At 41.8% G+C, this 23,798-nt stretch overlaps 1 protein-coding gene across 1 annotated transcript; it reads left to right on the plus strand.

The window, feature by feature from the left end:
* Window positions 1–1,988: 1,988 nt before the first annotated feature.
* On the plus strand, window positions 1,989–23,798 carry LOC119476946. Its single transcript, XM_037750634.1, has 23 exons — window positions 1,989–2,240; window positions 2,478–2,555; window positions 3,145–3,268; window positions 3,363–3,465; window positions 5,247–5,360; window positions 5,459–5,575; window positions 8,474–8,634; window positions 9,761–9,907; window positions 10,165–10,267; window positions 11,391–11,519; window positions 11,746–11,928; window positions 12,851–13,107; window positions 13,272–14,219; window positions 14,767–14,863; window positions 15,226–15,333; window positions 15,839–17,581; window positions 18,468–18,590; window positions 18,684–18,812; window positions 19,136–19,328; window positions 19,477–19,601; window positions 20,554–20,744; window positions 21,401–21,534; window positions 21,724–23,798. The coding sequence occupies exons 1-23, from the start codon at window positions 2,222–2,224 to the stop codon at window positions 21,954–21,956; spliced, it is 5,559 nt and encodes a 1,852-aa protein (XP_037606562.1). The 5' UTR covers window positions 1,989–2,221; the 3' UTR covers window positions 21,957–23,798.

Genomic DNA, 23,798 nt, shown 5'->3' on the forward strand with positions numbered 1-23,798 from the left:
TTTTAAATGCTACCTGTCTGTGATACATATTGCTCCTTAAAAATGAAGGTTCTCTGTGAGAACGATATTCCATGAGGTATGCAGTCTGACCAGTTTGGTGTAGTAGACTATTAACAGAAATGTAGGGCTTGGCTGTTCAGGAAATACTTGCAGGCACAAGAGACCTGCCTACCCCACAGCCACTATAGGGCCCTCAGAGTGAACTATTTCCTTGTCTTTATTTTTTACTGTTCTGAAATATCCCATTTCTTAATTTCTTAAATTTCTACCTTTATTTTTAATATTAAGCATATAAAGCCAATGTTTTTTTGTTTTTTTTCTTAACAAATAATACATCATTTAATTTAGTTCAGCTGGTACTTTAACAAATAAGCACAATAAATTGAACACAGGCCAATATATTTCTTTGACAATGAACAAAACCATCATCTGACTGTGGTGACAAGCAACTGTAGGAGATCAAAACTGATTAAGTATATCAGCATTTTCCCCCAAACAATTGATTGAGGTCAACAGGTGAAGAAAACTAACAGTGTTTAAAGATAACTATGGTAACTATGATCCTAGGGTGAAACCTAGATATCTGCACCCATTTCAGTTGGTAATTCATGGTATGCTTTGACATATTGAGCTTACTTAACCTTATTTAAAGGGGACATATCATGCTCATTTTCAGGTTCATGTTTGTATTTTGGGATTCTACTAGAATGTGTTTACATGCTTTAATGTTGAAAAAACATTATTTTTTCATTCTGTCTGTCTGAATACACCTGTATTCACGCTCTGTCTGAAACGCTCCGTTTTAGTGCATTTCAACAGAATGGCGACGGAATTGCGTTGCTAGGAAACTAGCTTGGGTCCATGTTTACATCCTGTCAGCTGATGTCATTCACATACACTGCAACAGGAAATAAACTGGGACACATTTAGTATATTTACGTTTTAAAACTGTGAAATGGTCTGAATATTATAGATTTGTGACATCACAAATGGACAGAAATCCTAACAGCCGTGTGTATTTCTCTGTGGTTTGAGTGTTTTGATACTTTCACAGTATTTATATCACTTAAAGGTCCCATATTATAAAAAAGTGAGATTTTCATGTTTTTTTATTATAAAGCAGGCTTAAGTACTATACAAATACTGTGAAAGTATTGAAGCGCTCAATCCACAGGGAAATACAGACAGCCCATATTCAGAAACCTAGCATTTGAAACAAGCCGTGAGGATTTCTGTCCATTTGTGATGTCACAAATATACAATATTTAGACCCTTTACACAATTTTAAACGTAAACATTCTAAATGTGTCCCAGTTTATTCCTGGTTGCAGTGTATGTGAATGACATCAGCTGACAGGAAGTAAACATGGACCCAAACTGTTGCCTTGCAACGCAATTCTGTTGCAATTCTGTTGCAATTCTGTTGCAATTCCGTTGCAATTCTGTCAAAATACGCTAAAACGGAGCGTTTCAGACAGAGGGTAAATACAGGCATATTCGGGCTGACAGTATGAGGAAAATAAAGGGTTTTTTGAACATTGCAGCATGTAAACATGTTGTAGTAGAAACACAAAATACAAATATGATCCTGAAAATGAGCACGATATGGGACCCTTTAAACCTGCTTAATAATATAAAAAGACATGAAAATCTCGCTTTTTTACAATATGGGACCTTTAAGTTAAGTGTGGATGATATAAAAAGATAGATCAACATCCTTGCTGGGTACAATCAGAATGAAATATCAATAATGTAATTGTAGATGTCTAAAATTGAAAGCTGACATCATCAGCTTGGTTACTGTAGCCTACACATCAAAAGTGATGTGGTTTTTCCTATAGGAATAATGAAGATGTGGATATCTGGTCTCTTTTGACTAGGAAGAATTGAATTAGGGATATGTTAATATATTAAATGATAAAGGGCCCTGCATTAGTCCATCCCCCTCTGTGCTCTCTCCGCCCTCTGAAGTATAAATGAGCTGAGCAGCATCCAGTCAGTCAGCAGGGTAACAACTCTACAGCCACAAGCTGCTGCAACATGGCGGAGAAAGGCTTTGAGCAGCTGCGGTCCAGCCGGTCCTGTCCTCCAGCCCAGCAGTAGAACACCTGTCCTGTGGTAGCACACGTCTCTCAGGTGTATCAAGGACACGTTTGTCTCGGCAGTTCAACAGAAACTGTTGTGAAATGGGCTGCTAAGTGAGAGACAGGAGGAACTCGAGATGAGCCGACACGCAACAGGTAGGAGAGACCAAGTGTTGATCCACGGTGCGTAATGTGGCGCAAAGTGTGATATCAAGTTCTAATAAATGGAGTTTCTGCATCACTTTACAGAGAGCTGGGCTTGTTCTAAAAGGCTGTGTTAGGAATGTGCTGGATCTGTTTCCTCCAGTGGTCATGTTACAAGGAAATGTTGGAAATAACTTGTCGGGCGTGTTTTCAATAAAAACATAATCATTTCCCTCAAAACCTTCTCAGACTTCCAGGAGGAGGGTGTCCCCTCCCCACCGCTGCCTGCTGATCATGTGCTCCACTCTGCAGCCGTGCTATTCCCTGGTAGCTATTAATCCTCCTCTCTCTCTCTGTCTCTCTCTCTCTCACTCTCTCTCAGTAATGTGGCCTATAATGCATGAATTCAGTGGCTTGGCCAGCAATGGGAAATGCAAATTAAGAGTTTATCTCAGCACTTTAGAGTCATTGTGTTGAAGTGACAGATGCTGAGATAAGATAAGATAAGATAAGATAGAACTTTATTAATCATATAAAGGAAATTATTTTGCCAGAGATTGCTCCAAATAACAAGTTCAAGTGTATAAAATAAAAATACTTTTTCTAGCACCAGTGCCTAAAATAATAACAATTAAGTAAGATACATTTAGTCAAATAAGTAAATAATATAAGTAAAATAAAAAAGATAAAGTAAGCGAAAAAGCAGTGATGTTGCACATGATGAGAAAAAGAAGTAATATTGCACATTAATATTGCACACAATGAACAGTGATATTGCACATGATGATATTGCACATGATGTTGACAATAATCACTTAACAATTTTCAGTTACTGTATATTGGCAATATTGACTTGATTTATTGATAAATGCCTAAGTTGTTTTGTCAAACCTTGAGATGATTTCTGTCTGTACAGGTGCTTTCGATCAACACGGCTGCCCTCTGATCGTGTTCCCAGTAGATGAACAAGCCAAACTCTCCTCAGAACTCAGCAAAGCAGAAGTGGTGGACTTCGTCAATTACTTCCTGTGTCTGCACAAGTACGTGGCGATCCAACAGGCTTATTGTGTGTGTGTGTATGTGAGAGGGAGTATACAAGGTGCACTGATTGGATTGTTCTCTCTCTCTCGACAGTAAGAAGCAGGAGAAGCAGAGTTTGGTGTCCGTGGTGGCTGATCTGAAGCATGCCTCGCTCCTTACGACCAGGGTCATCGCTGAGACTCTGCTGCTGCTTGAGGTATCGTCATGGAGTCAGAGTGCACTGTGTGACACTGATCTGCAGCGTGTTTCCAGTGATTGTTCTGAAACTAGATATCCACCACGTACAGGAAGAGACCTCTGGAAAGTGGAAAAATGGATGGCTTTTTTTGTAGTTCCTAGTCTTGGATGTAGTCCAAGATGGTGCCTGTTAGTTGATGACACTGTGAGGAATTTTCACACCGGTTAATAAACTTGTGACAAAACCGTGTTACAGATTACACCGGACATTTTTACCTTTGGATGGCTGTGCGCCTGGCCTCTCCAGTCGGACTTTCGCTGCAGGGCCGCAGGTTTCCACCCGGTGCCGCTGCACGCACCGTTTTTACCGCTGCGTCCTCTGCATGGCGATTGCCTCATTAACATTATGGTTCCCTTAAAGCGTGATTTATGCTTGCTGCATCCGCGAGGGTCGCGAATGTCTGCACGGCCAAAGTGATGTCTCACCATTACGGCCCTTCGCGGGGGCATTCTGTGCAGCAGGTTTTTATGCCCGTCCAAATTTTTCAAACTACGCGGACACGGATGGGCAGAGGCGCAAGGTGCACGCACTATAAAAAAGTACGCCATTGCGGCTTTCACGTGGTGTGACAGTTGCTGCGGTGCTTGGTTGTGCACCTCTGAATTTTTGTGACTATGCGCACGCTGCGCCTTTTTTAATTTCAACATGACGCCTTCGAGGGAAGACTGGCCGAGCAGGTTCCCCTGTACAGACACCTCTACTGTTCCTATACTATACTATTCCTACTATACCTCAGGGACAGTCACATGTCATTAAATACTTAGAAAGAAATAGGCAACACACTGGAGAAAGAAGAGACTTTCTGCTGCAGGCTGTGAAAGAATCTGAGAAATCGTTTTGTAAAAGCTTTAAAAAGGTCTGATGGAAAGAGTGGCGACTCGAGGGGAAGCACCCAGAGACGAGAAGTAGCTCGCTTCGTTGCTTTTGATACAATAATTAACATTTGGAGTAGTAGTAGTTTAAAGCTTTGTTCATGTAGGCTACTTATAGGTTGTAAATGGTCATGGAAATATTTGTTATGGGTCCTTTTTGAAAAGTTTTGAAATTTTGTCCATGAAAATGTGTGGGAACTAGTGGGCAACCTCTGGGTCTGAGAAGTGAAGCCTATGTGGAAGTATCTTGAACTTGCATTCTTTCTAATAGCCAGCAGGGGGCGACTGCTCTGGTTGCAAAAAGAAGTCAGATTGTATAGAAGTCTGTGAGAAAATGAGCCTACTTCAATACAGCATGATGTTCATTTAGTAAATTATCGTCCCATTTAGAGTCAAATAGACCATAAAGCAGGGGATGCTTTAGGGCGGGGCTACCTTGTGATTGACAGGTCGCTTACACGGCGTTGTCCGTGTTTCCGTCTTACAACTTTAACCCTTTCAAAGTGTGTTTTCACTTCAGGAAAGTTAATTATAACATTTTGGTTGCCTAAAAATGTCTTATTCAGCGTTCTGTTGTACTTGGCTCCACCCTCTCGTTTCACTTCTGGTTCCAAAAACCCAAGCTGGCCAAATTGCCGAATACCCTGTACAATGCACAGAGGGCAGTAGATGTGGGGTCAATAGGGATCCCGACAGGTTTATCTGATCATGTGTGTAGTGGTCGTAGTTGGAATTGCAGGTCACGTGGCGCCTGCTGACCCACGAACACCCTCTTCTCTTATCCAGATAAAATCATTACAAAAGAAAACAGTAAATGTTTTTCTGAGCATCCCAGACCGAGCTAATTTTTTTTCCTTCCTTTTCCAGCTGCACAAGCGGACAGTCCACAGCGTGTACATAATCCAGCCCAAAAAGAAGGATGTTGTCAGGCTTTTGCTGAAAATCCTGGCTCCGTCAAAGCCTTACACTGCCTCTTTCAAGGTGAATGGAACAATCCTACAGTGTGTGTCCCCCCCACCCCCCCACCCTCCCCCTGGGTTTGACTTTAGTAGGTAACGCTGATCTCATCTTAATTGCAGAAAGTCCTTCTGAAAGAAATCTCGGAGCTCTCAAACTACATTGACCGAAGCCAGCTGACTGCATCGTTGGGCGGCTACCTTATCTACTGTCACCACAGTTGGGTGGCCTTCATCAAGGTAATCTATTTTTTGGAAAATGTCATGTCACTAGCTCTACTCTTGACTGCCTCCCAAGGAAATAATATCTGGGTTTCCACCAAAAGTTCCTGGTACTTTTAGTCTTTTAGACTTTTTTAGTTTTCCACATTGTAGAAATCCTCTAAATATTCAGCCATGACATTGAAAATCTTTTAGGTAACACTAAGCTACGCTTTCTGTACTCCAACACAACAAACTCCTCTCTCCAACTCTCACTCATATTTTCACCGTTGTCTCTGCAACAAGTCACGACACAATAAAAAAGGTAAGAAAAACCTTTTTATTATAAGTGTCAACTGACAACACCTATAACAACAATCTGAGCCTGTCAGTGGCAACTACAAGAACTTTTAGTGGACGTACATGGACAATGAGATGTTGCCCTGAGAGATTATATTACAGCTTGTTTAGCGGTTGCCGTCTGCAGCGTTCTCCCTCAATACTGGACCAATTTCAGAAATTGTTGTCCCCGTTAGACACTTAGACACAAAAACATGGGAAAATAGTGTCCAGGGTCAGTGTATCTTTTGGTCATTCAATTTTCCTTTTAACAAACAGATATTAAAAAAACAAAAAATAAGTGGTTATTTGATTTTCGCTTTAAAATACAAAAAATTTAATTGAAATACAAGGCGTCACAAAGAGATGAACTAAACTTATAAAGTAAAAAAAAAGGGTAAAAGAAAATGAAATCACTAGAAGACAGAAACGGAAAAAAAAATATTTTTCCCTGAGACAAACTGTTATTATTTCAAAAAAATCCGTACTGATCCATGTCTATCACTTTCAGTTACACAGCAGCACCGTCCTTTTTTTCTCTCTCATACACATCGCCGTACTCATACGCGCTCTTACTTTGTAAATTGCAACTTCCGGTCGCAGAATATGAAAAATACGGACGTTTCTAGTCTTCTAGTGATTTTATTTTTTGTTTTTAGAAATAGAAATTGAAAATCAACCCGTTTTTTTTTTAGTTTAGTTCATCCCTTTTTTGACCCTGATAAAGAAAAATGTCTTGTATTTCAATTTTATTTTTTGTATTTTAAAACGAAAATCAAATAACCACTTTTTTTTGTTTCTTAATATCCGTTTGTGAAAGGAAAATTGAATGATCAAAAGATACACTGACCGTCCAGGTTGAAAAATACTGAAGTAACCCTTTAACCATTCTGAACACACAAGTATCTGAACGATTCAAAGCGAGTCTTATGAATCCGTCTTATGATCAGTCAGAGGGCTTAATACAAAGTCGCATTGTCCTGCTGTCTTCGGCGGCGGTTATTGTGCACACGCACACAAATACAAGCTCAGTTATTCTGCCTACGTCTGAAGTAGCACACAAATACACTCCCGTTTATGCGAAACTACTACAGGCAAATATTTATTCCAACTATTCGTATTCTAAATATTGCTTCTTTTGTGATGGAGAGCGCGCTCTGCTCACTCGGTCAGGAGATGTTTTCATGTGTGAGTCCATTCATGAGCTCCGTCCGAGCGGCCTGCGTCTATTGTCCGTTACCTTGGTGAAGCTTGTGTGCAAATGCCTCGCGTGATCAGCTGACCTTATTAGCAAGTGAAAGGAGTCCCTCTCTTCCCATTACATTATACATTCTGTCATGTTCATCTGGGGCATTTGGCCACGATGACACTATTCATTAACCGTGGCAGCTCTCTGACTACAGGAAACCTATTAGGGATGCAACTACTGTACGTAATCTCCACCAGACCTACTTTTAGATTGCGGGTGTTTGCAGCATCTTCTGTTGAGCATAAATCAGAACAGCCTTCACAATTAATCCACCAGCAGCTTGATTTATTATCAAATTACACTATAAAAGTCAGTATAAATCATACATGCATAAACTAGCTAATCGAATAGATAATAAAAGGTAACAGTGAAGTCTCAAAATATGACCTTGTTTAAAACACAATAGCTAACTTGGCATGAACCATCTTGGCCTTTTGAAATGGACTCTGCCAGAAAACAGTCATTCTTTGAATAGGACTAGAACATTTTGCTCAACACAGCAGTTCATCAGTTTATTGGTCCACTTCAATCCAATATCAGTCTTACAGCTAAGAATCTTGGTGTCATCTTTGACTGGAATATGACTTTTGACCATCATGTCACTAAACTTGTCCAGACCTGCTTTCTCCAGCTAAGAAACATTGCAAAAATCAGATGCATCTTGTCCTCCATGGATCTTGAACTATTAATTCACACTTTCATATTCTCCCATCTAGACTATTGTAATTCCCTCTACACCTGCCTCAGTCAATCTGCTTTCAATCGCCTTCAGGTGGTTCAAAATGCAGCGGCCAGGTTATTAACCAGAACTAGCCATCGGTCTCACATCACCCCTGTTCTGGCATCCCTCCATTGGCTCCCTGTAAAATTCAGAATCAACTTTAAGATCTTGCTAATTACATTTAAGCTACTGCATGACCTCGCCCCCAGTTACATTGCTGATCTCCTTGTTCTATATTTGACCTGTTGAACACTTCGATCCTCTAATCTCGGCCTTTTATCCATCCCCCGCTCAAACTGCAAAACAAAAGGTGATCGAGCCTCTTCTGTCTTAGCCCCAACTCTCTGGAATCACCTCCCCCAATCTATTAGAGCTGCTGAATCTCTGGACTGTTTTCAGCGGCTTCTAAAAACCCATCTCTATAGGCAAACCTTTCTATAGGCCTCATCCACATGTGTGTTTGTCTGTTTTTGTTTGATCTGTTTCTCATTGTTTCTGTTTCATATTGTAATTTTTCCTTGTTTTTTTCATTGTTTGATGTTTCTTCTTGTGTGTGAAGCACTTTGTAACGGTGTGTTTTAAAAAGGTGCTATATAAATAAAGCTTTACTTACTTACTTACCTTGCAGGAGATTGATGAGTTTGTTCAGGAGTTCCTGTCTGCGGTCCAGCGGCTGCCCTCGTGTATCTCCACCCTGCAGGCTCTGTCCAGGCTGGCGATGCCCTCCACCTTCAGCGAGCTCCAACGCTTCTGCTCCACCAACGAAGCCAAGTTCCAGCAGCTCAGGAGGTCAGGTTCAAACTCCCACAGGTCGACGTTGGTTCAGTAGATAGTCTGACTGCATGCAATGATTTGAGAATCAAAAAAATCAAGTGAAATTAAGCTTATGCCGTCCTCCTCCTTGCAGGGGTGTATAAATGTCTCCTATGATATTTTCCTTATTTACATGAACATCTTTGTTACGGTAAAAAACTTCAAAATACAAATATTTTTCAGTGACTGGCAACAACAACAACAATGAGTGATTGTGTAACCGGTTAACCTTCACACCTTGAATGTGAACATACTGTGAACTTGAATGTTGTGGCGGCAGTAGCTCAGTCCATGGGGACTTGGCTTGGGAACCAGAGGGTCGCCGGTTCAAATCCCCGGACCAACCAAGTACGGAGTGTGTAGAGGTGCCAGTTGGCCTCCTGAAGAAGGCACCGGACACTCAACATGCTCCTAATACTCCTAAACATAGAGAATAATAATGTGTACAATACAAGTTTCGAGTATGGTTCGTTTGGGCTGGTGTGAAAGCCGTCAATGGAACCCTCGACTCTGTGTACTTTGTGCAATGTTAGTTCATTAATTCTATTAAAAAGTGTGTGACAGCGATCCTATATTAATAAGTACAAGGCGCCTCGACGCCATCCCCGACATTTGCACCAGTCATCTGGCAGCGTGCAAAAGGGGCTTTTGTACGGTCCTGTCTCTACTGCAAATTGACCACATGTTATGATTAATAACTAATAATGCTTATAATCAGTTATTTCTTCATGAATATACACATCAGAACAAACTTCTGTCTGCATAAACCAAATAGGTAGATTTCCCCGCGTGGGTCCGGATGATGCAGGATGATAATCAGTGAGTTACCTGTCGGTCTGTAGAACTTCATGTTTCTGGCTCGTTTGTAAAAAGTCAGTGTGAACAGGAACCAGAACTAAAATGCAATAATATATAATTTTTTTTCTCTTTGTGCTGGACCAAATGAACACAACTACAGGTGTGAAAGCAGCCTAGATACACAAGTACACCACTACTGCAGGTTACAGAACCAAAAAAAACAAAACACTGACTTGATTTATATATTTTCTTTCACCCACTACACACCATCTTCAAACTAACCTGTATTAATATTCCTCCTTAGGGAGCTGGGGCTGGATGAGCTGCTGAGTCACTGTGAGAGTGTGGTGGAGAAGCTGCGTCACCCTGAGAAGGAGCCGTGCTACCAGGCGATGGCTGGCACTACCCTCTTCACCCACACCGCCTTCGACATGCTCCAGAACCACAGCAGGTACCGCAGGACGTCATTTCCCACAGTGCTCAGTTCACAGCCTTTATCTTAATCCTCTGTAATAACTCTCCCACACATACCACACAATGTTGCACAACGGCTAAAGCACAGTGCCAACATGCTTTTGACTAGTTTGTTAATTTAAGAAGCCATAGCTGACATTGTGTGGTCATAAAATGTTTTGTTTTTTTACAATTTTGACTCACTATGAATAGATAATGTCAGCTCTAGTTAAAGAGCTTTTTGGTATTTTACAGGATAACTGCAGCTGTGGAAAAAGTGGAGCTGCTGTGGCAGCAGGCCTTCTCTAAGGCCCGTCTCCAGCTGCAGGTGTTCCAGCTGCGAGAGGATGCTCTGCAGGTGAGTCGGGGCTTTCACACCTAACCTGTTTGGTTGGCTGTATAAATGGTGCATTTCCCCCTTTTGGTGTTGTTCATTTGGACTGGTGTGAAAGCTGTCAATCAAACTACTGCAGACTAAACCAGGCTGAGACCACCTGAAAAGTCTGCTGTGGTTCGGTTGTGGTTTAAAAGCAACACGGACTGACCACAGGACTTTATCATAGTAGATCTGTACTGTGCTCTGTAGGAAGGAGGTGTGCTTGGATGGAAACGGTGACCCAGAAGTGCCACGGGAATTTCAAATTAAAGGCGTACCTTTTTAAAGATGATGACATGCATCAATGTTTTCACTTTGCATCGACGATATTGGATCGTCGATCACTGAATCAATATATCAATTCAGATGGATCTATCGTTAAACCCCTAAACCAGGGGTCAGCAACCTGCGGCTTCGGAGCCATGTGCGTCTCTTTAGCTCCTCTCCAGTGGCTTCCTGTGGATTTTTAAAAAAATTAGTGGAAATGAATTATTGTTTTCTGTTTACATTTTCATTTTTATTTATCATTGTTGTAGGTCTATGGCAAGACGGTACGACGGAGTATTAGGGCCACATTGAGGAAAAAAAATAAATCAGATTTCGAGAATAAAGTCATATTACGACTTTTTTTCTGTTATGAAAGAAAGTTATGACTTTATTCTCGTAATATTACGACTTTATTCTGGAAATCTCCGATGTTTTTTCCCTCAATGTGGCCCTAATACTCCGTTGTACATTTGCACTTAGACTTATATACTATATACTTAGACTATAAACTGTGTTACCTTCATCACAATGCTCAAATGTTTTGCGGCTCCAGACAGATTTTTTGGGGGTGGGGTTTTTTGCCTAAAATGTCTCTTTTGATAGTAAAGGTTGCTGACCCCTGGCCTAGACGCTACCACGACGTTGTGTACTAAAAGACACTGTGTGGAGTTGGCTGTTCCTTTTTTTTTTTCCTACACAATGCTCCTTTTTTAAAGTAGAGTAATGATCTTACCAGTATGACAAAATGTCTCGGTACTCTTCTTATAGCGAGGTAACTAGCTGTGGTTAAAATGTCAGACTACTCTATGAAATGAAATGTGTTTACTTCTGCGTACAGATCACAGAGCAGATCAAAACTCTCCTTCAAGAGAAACTCCAGCCGTACAAAATCCAGATTGCCAAGGATGCTGCAAAGGCTGCGATGTTGGTGTCTGAATTTGAGGCGTCCATTCACACTCCTGCTATGGTACTTATTTAGTTGATGGGTTTTCTTTCCAATTTCTTTTTTTTTTTTTTTTTGATGTGGCCTTAATGTTCTCCCAGTTGTGTTGTAGTTTTGATTCATCAGTCTTTTTCCTAATTATAAATCTAATTTTAGTCCAAGACATCTGTGTAGTAGTATCACAGTGGTGGTTCACATCACGCGGTCATATTCCCTATGATTAACCCCTTCCTCACCTCTCACCTACCAGGCACTGATTCGCTGTGCTGAAGATGTGATCCACACGGTGGCAGAGATCCTGCTGGTTGACGGTCAGACCGGGGAGCGATGGGTTCTGGATCTGGAGAGGCTGAAAGAGAAACTTCACTCTGCCGTGCACTTCATTCTCCAAACCCTCAGAGCAGTTTCTAACTACCATCATCACTATAACAAGGCAAGTTCTCAGCATTTATGGACATTTAAAAGTGGTCCTGCTCGGTGCTCATTGCTACAGAGATCCCCATCAACTGTAGTGTCTAGTACTGTCCATTTTCATTAATCATTTTAAGTCATTTCTAAAATAGAAACTCTATTACATACCACCTTCTCAGGGAAAACCATTCTGAACTGCTTACCTTTGAGATGTTTTATTTGAGTGGCAGTTTAAGTTGAAACATGAAAGGATAAGATCATTTTATTTTATATTAATTTTATTAATCCTCATGGAAAGTCTTGTGTCAGAGATTGCTCAAAATTACAACAACATAAGAATAAAACGTTTTTTATTAAATTAATATAAATAATAAATATAAAATGTATAAAGATGCATTTAGTAAAATAAGTAAACTAAAATAGAAAAGCAATATTACACATGATATTATTGTTCTCAGTGTGGGGTGGTATTAGTTGCATCTAGCGGTGAGTTTGCAGATTGCATTCAACTGAATGAAATGTTGGTTGATGAGTAAGAACTAGGACTGTCGATCGATTAAAATATTTAATCGCATGATAGTGGATTAACGAATAATCGCAAATTAATTGCACATTTTTTTATCTGTTCAAAATGTACCTTAAAGGGAGATTTGTCAAGTATTTAATACTCTTATCAACATGGGAGTGGACAAATATGCTGCTTTATGCAAATGTATGTATATATTTATTATTGGAAATTAATTAACAACACAAAACAATGACAAATATTGTCCAGAAACCCTCACAGGTACTGCATTTAGCGTAAAGAAATACGCTCAAATCATAACACTGCAGCCCAACAGGCTCCAACAGCTGTCAGTGTGTCATCCCCAGTCAGTTGATATGTGAGCAGTACACAGCAGGCCTGTTTATGGGGTTGAACCTGTTTACTGTTCCTATTACAGGCCAACAGCTGGTACAGCCGGGTCCTCTGTGAGAACGTCCTCCAGGTGCTGCTGTCGGGTGTTAATGGAGACCACGGTGGTCCCACAGAGAGGCAGAGGAGGAACTTGGGGACGGTCCCTGCATGGAGGTACAAAGTCTCCACTTTCCTGAAGAAGAACCCCCCTCCAGATGTGGAGGCGCTGCTTCATCTGGCCCATCTGTCTAACGCCATCCCAGATGATGAGGTCCGGGAGGTGGGCAAGCAGATGTCTCAGCGGTGAGAGAGCGTTGAGTTTCATGTCACCACAAAGACGTTATAAAGACAGACCTGTGGCTTCTTTGTGGTAGTGCTCTTATAGTGACGCATTCGTATCCACAACATTTTACATTGTTGACTGTTACACGACCGATTTTACAGTCATCTTTTTTTTAATTCATCAGGTGCATGACCCTGAGGAAACTCCTAATTGGTCTGGGACCCGTGGCTGTCGGTCACCTCCAGCTGGCCTTACAGTGGCAGTATGAGTTGCTGAGGAGCAGCCATGTAAATCGTCCCTCTGTTGTTGACGGCGCTACAAACGGAACGGCCAAGGTCATCCAGGACCCCGGGAAATGTGAAAGTGTTAAGGAAGCAGCCCGTCTTCCCAGAACGTCTCCTTCGACTGCGGTTTCCGGGATGGCGTCAGCCGAGGCCAAACCCCTCTCCCTCAGCTCATTCGACTCAGGCTTCGATGGTGCTGGTAGCAGCCAGCTGGAGGCCTGGGGAGGGAGGGACGGAGTGGACGGTCTGTCCAGATTAGCCGGGACCAGGGACTCTGTGAGACCTGCCACGACGAGTCAAATCCTCAAAGAGAACATCTCCAGTGTTTCAGATTGTGAAGATCACCGAGAGGAGTTTGACGTCGGCTCTGTGGGGAACTCCTCCAGGAACAGCATCCAGATCATCCCTAAAGTAACTGTTGATTCCCTCAATGTGGAGATCAAAGTGAAGCGCTCGGCTGCACTACCTAATAACCCTTGGCTTAGCTTGCCAGTAGACGATCTGGAAAAGTCGTACACGGTTACCATCACGCAGAACCCAACACCGCGAAAGAGAAACCTCCGTGATCCCTCAGAACCCCGCACTGACGCCGAGTCCAACGGGTCTCGAGATCAGCGCACACAGACGGAGGTGTTGGGCAGTGCACAGGCCAGAGAGCCTCAGAGCAGGGACTCTACGCTACATTCACAAAGCAGATTGGAGGATCCTGAGCTAAGTCCCATTCGCAACATCCTCTCCAGCACGATTACCGATGGAAGAGACGAGTCCGTCTGCACCACCGAGGGGATTCCCACTCTTCTCTGGGACTCTTATGACCTTCATGACCAGAATCAGGAGGCTGGTGACAGGTAACGTATCCGTTTCACAACATCAATTCAGTAAAGTTCAAATATATTTAACACGTAATTTGATCAAATTAGAGAAGTTACTGTTACGGTTGCCTCCCCTTTATCTGCAACTCTTCTCTTTGTAATGTTGAATCTAAAATGCTTCCACACATTACTTCTCAAGTGATTTGGCATCATGATTTTACTGTAATCTAGTTAAGTGTGTGTGTGCAGTTTACAATGATAACAACAGCACCACTCACATTTATTTAGTTATTCCTGGACTTCAGACAGAAATGGACAAAAGCAGACCTCTCATTTCTAACCGACGCCCGTCTATCGTTGGTAGGGTCGACTACTATTAAGAATTGAAAGCATCTAAAAGCTGCGCACTGGGCTGCTGGTTCTCAGTGGAACTGACTGGAGTCAGTAACAGTTTGACATTGCAGGGAGTCATTTGTTGAATGTGGATGTCACTGACTAGTCTTATTAGTTTGTAGAATTTTGATAATGTATGTGCTGGAAGATTGGTTTCGCTAAAAGAAATCACCATCTGCTTTCTTTCCAGTGTGATAGATCTCTCCCTAAATGACTGGGATGTGAAGGAGCAGGAGGGTTTGAGGGAGGTGGAGAAGATCCTGGATAGGGCTAATGAAATACTAGAGGTAAGAGATGCGCCATTTAACACATGGGGCCACACAGGAAGCGTGAGCAGCGCAAGACGGCTCTCTCGCGTGTGGTGTCCACATTGCCGCGCAGATACTGCCAGCCCTTTACATACTTACCTTACCTAACGGCCATTTCATTACAAATGTCATTAATATTTATTTTAGACAGAAAAAGTTTAAGAAGCTTCATTTTTAATAATTCACAATTAAAAGCTCTATTCATTTATGGAGTTCAGTCACTGTATTTTCCACAACACTGTCCTGTAAACATTTCAGAATAAAAGCCTTGTGTTAACAAATGATGATATAGTGATAATTATATGGCGCTCTGCGTGTCCGTCCTTCTGTCCGCTCTACAGAAAGAAGAGAATGTTCTGGCTCAGGAGGCCGTGCTGGATGCCCTGCTGAGGTCTGAGGACGGGCACAATCAGTGGCCGCTATGGGCCAGCGAGAACCAGCTCGGTGTGGTACGTTAACAATACTGTAGTTCAAATCCCTCATCCGTGACATTTGGTTACATATTGCGAGTGGGTTTTATCAGTTCGGTAGCAGTTTCATTTTCCTAATCTCCAGGATGTTTTGTTCTTGGATGATTTGCACTATGTTTCCCAGAGATCAAATTCCTGGCCAAAGTGATAAACTGCTAACTGAAGTGTTTTTTCTTCTCTTGAATCTTGCATTCCTTTTTAATCTCTGTGTTTACCCCTCACTGGTCGTGCTATCTAAGTTTTCTTTTTAATTATTCCAAACCAGCAGGTGATTTCTTCTTCCAGAAACATAAAGTTACTAATTTATCTCCTTGGTCGGTGGTCAGTAGCCGTCTGTGTGAAATCTAGCACTTGATTTTGCTGTTAGTCCTGGTTGAATAGTTAAAATGTGACTGTAACAATAATACATTTTCAGTCATTTGATTATTGATAAACCTACAGCGTTTGTTCATTATGCTTTATCTGCTTATGCTCATTTTTAAAGATGTCATCCAGTGAGCTGGCTGAAGCCGGTGTTCTTGGCCTCGAGGATGACCTTGATCCTGCAGAATCTGACCTCCTCAGTGAACCCAGAACTGGATCTGCAAGTGAAACTAAGGCGTCTGAAGAAGACGATGGGCACTGCACCGAGGCTGCCACAGGAGCAGAAGCATTCCACAGCAGGCCGGACCTGCTGACGGAGCTGAGGAACGTCCACGTCCTGGATGAGCTAATCAGGGAAGAGAACCTGAAGATCCACGCGCTCCGAAGCTGCAAAGAAAACTCCAGAGAGGAACTCTCTGTGGGCAAACCTCCGGATACGAACGGGGCGTTGAGTATGAGTAAAGAGAGGGAGGCTTTCCGGTTACAACTGGAAAAGGAGAAAAGAGAGGTGGAGAAGCTTGAGAAGAGTTTGAACAAAGAGCGTAACGTGAAGAAGCGCAAGGGTGGTGTTAGAAGGGTTGTAAAATGTTCTATAATGGAGAGGGCTAGAAGTGAGAGTCAGGAAGACCAAGCCTTGTGCGATGCGCTTTTATCAGGTAACCGATCACAGAGAACACATTCAACATCTTTGGTCCAGAATGATTCTCAGGTTCAGGAAACCTGTGAAACTGAATCTATTCCAGCAGTGTTGGGTCCTGATGTTGCCAAAGAGGCGACACCGCAAGACTTGGTTCAACTTCCAGATTCCCAATATCAAGATGATTGCTGCGGAGCTGAGCTATCAGTATTTAATCTAGTTCCCTTAAATAGTAGCTGTGATTTGAAGGAAGCTCCTGAAGAGGTGGGAATCCAACCTCAGGGATGTATCGATGGGAACAAATTAGACCAAGCCTTGTGCGATATGCTTTTATCAGGTAGCTGTAGCCGATCACAGAGAACACATTCAACATCTTTGGTCCAGGATGATTCTCAGGCTCAGGAAACCTGTGAAACTGAATCTATTCCAGCAGTATTGGGTCCTGATTTTGCCAAAGAGGCGACACCACAAGACTTGGTTCAACTTCCAGATTTCCAATATCAAGATGATTGCTGCGGAGCTGAGCCATCAGTAGTTAACCTAGTTCCCTTAAATAGTAGCTCTGATTTGAAGGATGCTCCTGAAGAGGTGGGAATCCAACCTCAGGGATGTATCGATGGGCACAAATTAGACAGAGCTGGCGAAAATGCTTCTGAAATGAGGCCAGATGATGGAGCGTTTGACCCAGGTGGAAAATCACACCTTCCTCCTGTGCCTAAACCAAGACTCAGGGCTTCGCTTCCTGTGAATGTCGACCTCGCTGAACGCAAACCTCCTCATTCCAAAGAGTCCTCGGTTGCTCAAGATCTCGGTTTTGCGCGACCTGATCGACGAGATGAACCACTTGACGCACTGCCAGAGAGTGTGATTCCCGCCGTCAATCCAAATGTGAAGGAGCAGAGCAACAACAACAACAACCATGCACTCACAGAGACATGCAGTGGGTCATCACAGCACTTGTCTAATGAAATAACCACTGAAGGTGAAGAGGATTCATCGGTGGTGCCTGCATGTTTGCCACAGACAGATTTACAGCCAGCATCTGAGGCAGATCAGCAGTCGGCAGCAGCCGAGCTGCCTCCTGACCAGCCTCGGGAGTTTGACCCCGGTGGAGGAGGTGAGCAGAATGAAGAGGTGCCTGATGGTGTTCAGAGCTCTGAGTCCATGAGGATACCAGGCTCTGGGTCAGCTGGTATTCAAGCACAGCTTAACATCAACATGAGAGAGGTACGCGATCTACTGTAACACGCAGGGTGGCCACGTTTTAACGTGCTTAGCTTAACATAAAGAGTGGAAGCGGGGGGGAAACAACAAGCCTGGCTCTTTCTAGTTCAAATAACGCCTCCTTTTACGGTACATGTGTATATACTAGGCATTACGGTAAGAGCGTGTAAGAACTGATTGCAAAATAAAAGTGACCTTTTAGTGAACATGCAATTTCACACTTATTCAATAAGTCAGTCAGTTAATAATAAATAAATAAATAAATAAATAAATAGATATTAAATAATAAATAAAATGAATGAGAATTTAAAAACTGTATTTCAGGGAAACTGAATTTCTAGTGTGAATAATTAGTCAAACTTAATCATAAAGAACACATCTCCAATCTGAACTGAAAATGACAGGACGCCACCTCAGTGTGTTGTTGAGAAACTTCCCGTTTCCATCGATAATCTCAAAAGTGTCACTCGCACAATATCAGGACATTCTGATGTGGAATTTCAGAATTAAAGCCCTCGAAATGTCATATACAGTACAAGCTGTGTTCCCTCTAAATGCAGATTAGTTTACTAGAATGATCATACATACATCAAAGGGTTAAATCAAACGGTTATGTTATTTTAGAGAAAATATCGAGATATGTATTGCTTCATAGCCAAAAAATATCAAGATATTATTTATAAGCCATAAAGTGAAATGTGACAAATATGGAATATGGTTTCTTTGCACATATACCGTATTAACTGACTGTTTTGACGGACTGGTAAACAGTCATGAGCCTTTATGAACCAGGTTGTGCAGAAAGGAGAGTTTCTCAACACTGCTGAGCATCCTCAGCATTATTGTTCATTTGATTCAAATGGATTTACTTTTCTTAATGTAATTGCAGATGTCAGATTTCAAGACCCCCATAGTCCTGGACACGGGGTCTGGTTTGATGAAAGCAGGGTTTGCAGATCAAGACCTCCCAAACATTATATTTCCAACAATTATTGGGATGCCAAAATATGAGGTAAGGCCATACATCATACTTAGTGTATTACTACTATAGCGATGGGGCTTTGCTTCTAGCCAGCTTCTCTGATCCCATGTTCTGTCTCTGCAGGAAATAATGAACGGTAACCTCGAAAAGGAGACCTACATCGGACACGAGGCTCAACACATGAGAGGGGTCCTGGCTCTGAAGCATCCCATAAAGAACGGGATCATTTGTAACTGGGATGAAATGGAAAAGGTAAGTAAGGCTGTGAAATGTGATGTCACTGGGTGTTGCTACTAGAACTGTTTGAGAGAGAGAGAGGGGAAGCTTTAAAACCCTCCACTAAACCCCTCTGCTGTGTGTTTCTACTCATATAGTGAGTGGATTAGTTCCAATGAAGCTGGTGTATAAGTGATCGAGGTCATGTCCATATATTGTACGATAAGTCGATAACGTAAAAAGGACGGAGGTCATGTTCACATATCGTAGTATACATATTAGGAGTTCCAGAATGAATAGGTTTGTGATTATAACTTAGCTCGCTACTTTGACTTAATTATGAACTGTTTTGGTTTTAGATTTGGCATCACACGTTCCAGCAGCTGGGTGTGGAACCAGAGGATCACCCCGTCCTGCTGACCGAGGCAGCCATGAACCCGTTGGCGAACCGTCAGCGCATGGTGGAGATCATGTTCGAGTGTTTCACTGTTCCCTTCGCCTACGTGGCCATGCAGGCAGTGCTGGCACTTTATGCAGCAGGGAGATCCACTGGTAATTTCTTTTTATGTGTTGTGTTGGATAGATATGCATGGTTGAATAATTTAAGTCATAAATGGGTAATATTTCAAAGCCATATTTTCCTTCTTAGATCAAAAAGAAAATGTGACTATTGCTTATTGTGCTTTTTTTTTCATTGAAGGTGTGGTGTTGGACTCTGGAGACGGAGTGAGCCACAGTGTCCCCGTGTTCGAGGGCTACTGTTTACCTCATGCAGTGCAGCGCTTCCCTCTGGCTGGTGTAGACGTTACAATGCATCTGAAAAAGGTATTCACGAGCACTTCTGTTTGTTATTCAGTTTAAGGGCAGTGATGTCGATGGATGATGCTTCGAAGACGTGGGTCCCGGTGAGGAGATCATCCAGGGGAATATGTAGCCACGCTGTACAGGGTCAGTGGACATCCGGGCCTTGGACCAGACATATTTTAATCTCTCTTGTGTCGTAATTCATTAATTTAAGATGGCATAACCTTTTAATAACTACCTTCATGACGCAATTATATGACGCGAATAATGCAAGAAGCGAAATCGGTTACAATCAAAGTGGCCGACAATGGACCAGAATTACTAAGAACATGTATTTACGTCATTTGCGAGGGCTAGAGGGACGGACGGAGCAGGTACAGCAGAGGGCAGCAGATGGAAACGGTGTTGATGTGGATGTTAATACTGAGATAAATGCAGCCAAACACACACACTTGGGTTTTAAATTTGATATCCAGAGCATTAATATAGCAGCAAACAACTATTGTCTCTGTAAAGATATAGAGGAATAATGTATACAACTCGTTTTCAGAAATTGTGCGTTTGAAACAATCCGTCAGGATTTCTGTCTATTTGTGATGTCACAAATATACAATATTTAGACCATTTTAAATGTAAACATTCTCAATATGTCCCTGTTGCAGTGTATGCAAATGACATCAGCTGACAGGAAGTAAAAATGGACCCAAACTGTTGCTTGGCAACGCAATTCAGTTGCAATTTCGTTGAAATGCACTAAAACGGAGCGTTTCAGACAGAGGGTAAATACAGGTATATTCAGGCAGACAAAATGAGGAAAATAATGTTTTTTTTTACATTACAGCATGTAAACATGTTCTAGTAGAAACACAAAATACAAGTATGAACCTGAAAATGAGCATGATATGGGACCTTTAAACTGTCTTCAGTCCCTATAATCCCTCAACTGACCACGTTGGTGCGCTTGTACTTGAAGCTTCTGCAGGAACAAGGGGTGTGCATGCGCTCCACGGCAGAGATGGAGATAGTGAGGGAGATGAAGGAGAGGTGCTGCTGTGTGGCGGTCAACTACGAAGCCGAGCTGAGTCAGGGGGGGGCGTCCTGCAGAGAGATGTATTACACCATGCCGGACGGACAGATCGTCACACTCGGCACGGAGAGGTTCAGGTAACCGTCTGCACATCATGTCCTGCTTTAGTTGGACTCTCAGTGGGGTCCTAAAGGAAATCAGTAGATCTCCAGAAATTGTATGTTCTGCATGTTTTAAATAATAATCTATTTAGCTGTTAGGATGAAAAATGACTAGCTAAATGTAAAACATACGAAAGAGAAAGAAGTCTATAATAAGAACAAGACTTTTGGGAACAGAACAGTACAGTCAAACTACAATCATGTTAACTCATTATTGTTGTTTATCCATGAATTTGCTATCCTGTCCCTCTGAGATCTAAAATTGATGTGAAAGTACAAGATTATGTGATATGTCATGGTTGCTTAGCGACAGGTTCACAGGGGGAGCATTTCAGCCAACACAGAACAGAGTACAGAGTAACAAAGTTAGCTGTTAAAACCTAGAAGGTTAACTTCTGGGAGGAGGAGGAGTGGACTGAGCATCTCCAATCTGGGGCTGAAATCCGGCTTAATCTGTCCAGTGTCCTGGCTTTAGTCTTGTTGGATAATGTCAAATGCCAACTTCCGATCTAGAGTACCAGAAAGCCTCGTCCTGCAGGTGTTGTACACGTTAGATTGTTGAGACCGGTCAGAGCAGACTGGGCACAGCAGCTATCTCTTATAACCGTCTACCTCTCTCCTCGTTCATCCAGGGCCCCTGAGATTCTCTTTAAACCCGAGCTGATCGGACGGGACCATTACGGGATGCACGAGAGCGTCTTCAAGTCGATCCTCCGCTCAGACATTGACCTGCGGCGCTGCTTTCTGGGAAACATCGTACTGTCAGGTCAGTTGGTTTTTGTTAAGGTGTTCCACACCATCTGAGGGCTCAAAGATGAACTCCAGCTGTGCCAGTAAATCAAAAAGGCAGCTTGCCATGTTTTATACTTTGATTTGGTCCTGTTCCAGTTGATTTGATCTTTACTTGAATGATATATATATATATATATTTTTTTTTTAATCTCTTGGGAGCAAGGTGGGAACACTCTGCTGCCTGGCTTTCCTGAGCGGCTCCAGGCTGAAATCAAAGGACTGGTTCCTGCCAACATGGGGGATGGCGTTCGCGTCACCAGCCCCAAGGACAGAGACTTCTCGGTGTGGAGCGGAGGAGCAGTGCTGGCCAACCTGCCCTCCTTCAGCTCTGCCTGGATCAGTCAGGAAGAATATGAGGAGTACGGGCCGCAGATCGTCTTCAGGAAGTGCTTCTGAGACGGACCGTTGTAAGTTCTGCCTGCTGGACGCCGGTGTAATGTACCACATAATAATTAGTTTTACCTGTGTCATCAGTGTGAGCTCTTAATAGACACCAGTAGGTTTCTATTGACCTTCTGCTGGCTCTCTATGCCTATATACTGAGATCCACCCACATGGCACGGGTGAAATTGGTGCTTGTGTCATAAGTTTCCTGTCAGTCGATGTTATTGTCCCTCAAGAACCTCTAACTTAAGTTTCCCATTTTTTAGGGAATGTTTTTCTGTGTCCCGAGAATTTAAACGCAAGTATATTAATGTTTGTTGTTGAGGTCCTCCGAGAACCGGAGCCGGCCTTTAATTGATGTCTGCCAACTCCAAACATATATATAATATAATATCAAATTACAATTTATCAAATAAATTGATAATAAATGAAATAAATTTGGTATGACAAATTATCGTTCTATTAGACATGGTGAAAGTTGCATTAATTCTCAATACCGCTGTGCAGTGTTCACAACTATGAATTTTTTTTTTATTATTATTCTAGCAGGATTAAATTCTTTATGATGGATTATTAGGGCCACTGTTAGGGAAAATATAAATAAAAGTAATTTCCATAATATTATGACTTAATACTCAAAAATTTGTCATGTAATATTTCAACTCTTTTCCCCTCAAAATATTACAACTTTATTTTCCAGGTACTTGTTTGTCATAACAATATTTTTGATCTTTACTTGTAATGTTACAACTTTTTCCTTCATAATTATGTAATCTTCCTCAAAATACTTTTAAATTGTCATAATATTCAGATTTATTACAATTTGTTTTCCTAATAGTTGAAACTTTGTTGTAACATTAAATAACATTTTTGTAATGTGGCTTACTCATAACATAACATTACTTTATTCTCAAAATCTCTTATGTGTATAAATATATATATTTTCCTAGCAGTGTCCTTAATACTCCACAAAAAGATGATTGCACATGAATGTTTCCTGTTGCTGCAGTAATGTGAACCGGAGAGGAGGAAAATGTGGATTTATGGATTCTATAAAAGTCATGTTTCTGCTGGTTATTTTCCCACATGTTGATCTTCTTCTTGACTTGACTTTTGGTTGAGGTTTGTTGAGGTCTGTTTTTAGGATTGTGTGTAGCTGCTGATAATGAGCTGCAGGTCCATGGAGAAAGATGTGAAGTACAGTAATTGGTCTGTTGAATAAGCAGATGATGGTAAATGCTACTGCTGCAGGTACAGTGCTTGTGTATTGTTGAAGTTCTCGTTAATATTTTCTTGTTGAGTGCCGTGTCTTGCCACTAATTTTCTTTGTTTTATTTCTAAAATATTTTATCTGAGAACAGTCGACGTGTGGATTTTGAACACTTGCACAGTAGTGTTTTTTTTTTTTGAAAGTTGTTCCAATGGTGCCAAATCTGCTGCATATCTCAATACCATGGATTCTGAAAACCCTTTGCCAAATCTGTATATTAATACTTAATTTTGAATGTTATCTCTTTTGCATGCAATTATTTTATTCCATGTCATCTAGTTGCACCTTTTTTTTGCATGTCCTCCTTTGTTTGCATGTTTTTCTGTGGTGTTTTGTGAACTGCCTCTCTAAAGGCACGGGGTTGTCATGTGACCTGAAGTTCAGCTCTTAAGTGGAAATCAGCATGAAATGTGACTGTGAACTCTATTTCTGCCCTCGGACTCTTGTTTACTGGCTCTTTGTCTGGATCTCCTCCTCCTCCTCCTCTAAATGTACTGTAACAGTCTGGACTGAGTCTAGCAATGTTTCACCTGAACCATGATATTTATGTCATGTCTGTTTTTATAATAAATATTTTAATCGTC

This window comes from Sebastes umbrosus, chromosome 18 (assembly GCF_015220745.1).
Source record: "Sebastes umbrosus isolate fSebUmb1 chromosome 18, fSebUmb1.pri, whole genome shotgun sequence".
Taxonomy (NCBI): Eukaryota; Metazoa; Chordata; class Actinopteri; order Perciformes; family Sebastidae; genus Sebastes; species Sebastes umbrosus.

Bases quoted from the DNA above. Each gene is read 5' to 3' on its own strand.
- LOC119476946 (XM_037750634.1), top strand. The intron at 13,108-13,271 runs GTGAGAGAGCGT...TTAATTCATCAG, and splicing joins GGCAAGCAGATGTCTCAGCG to GTGCATGACCCTGAGGAAAC. The intron at 19,329-19,476 runs GTAATTTCTTTT...TTTTCATTGAAG, and splicing joins TGCAGCAGGGAGATCCACTG to GTGTGGTGTTGGACTCTGGA.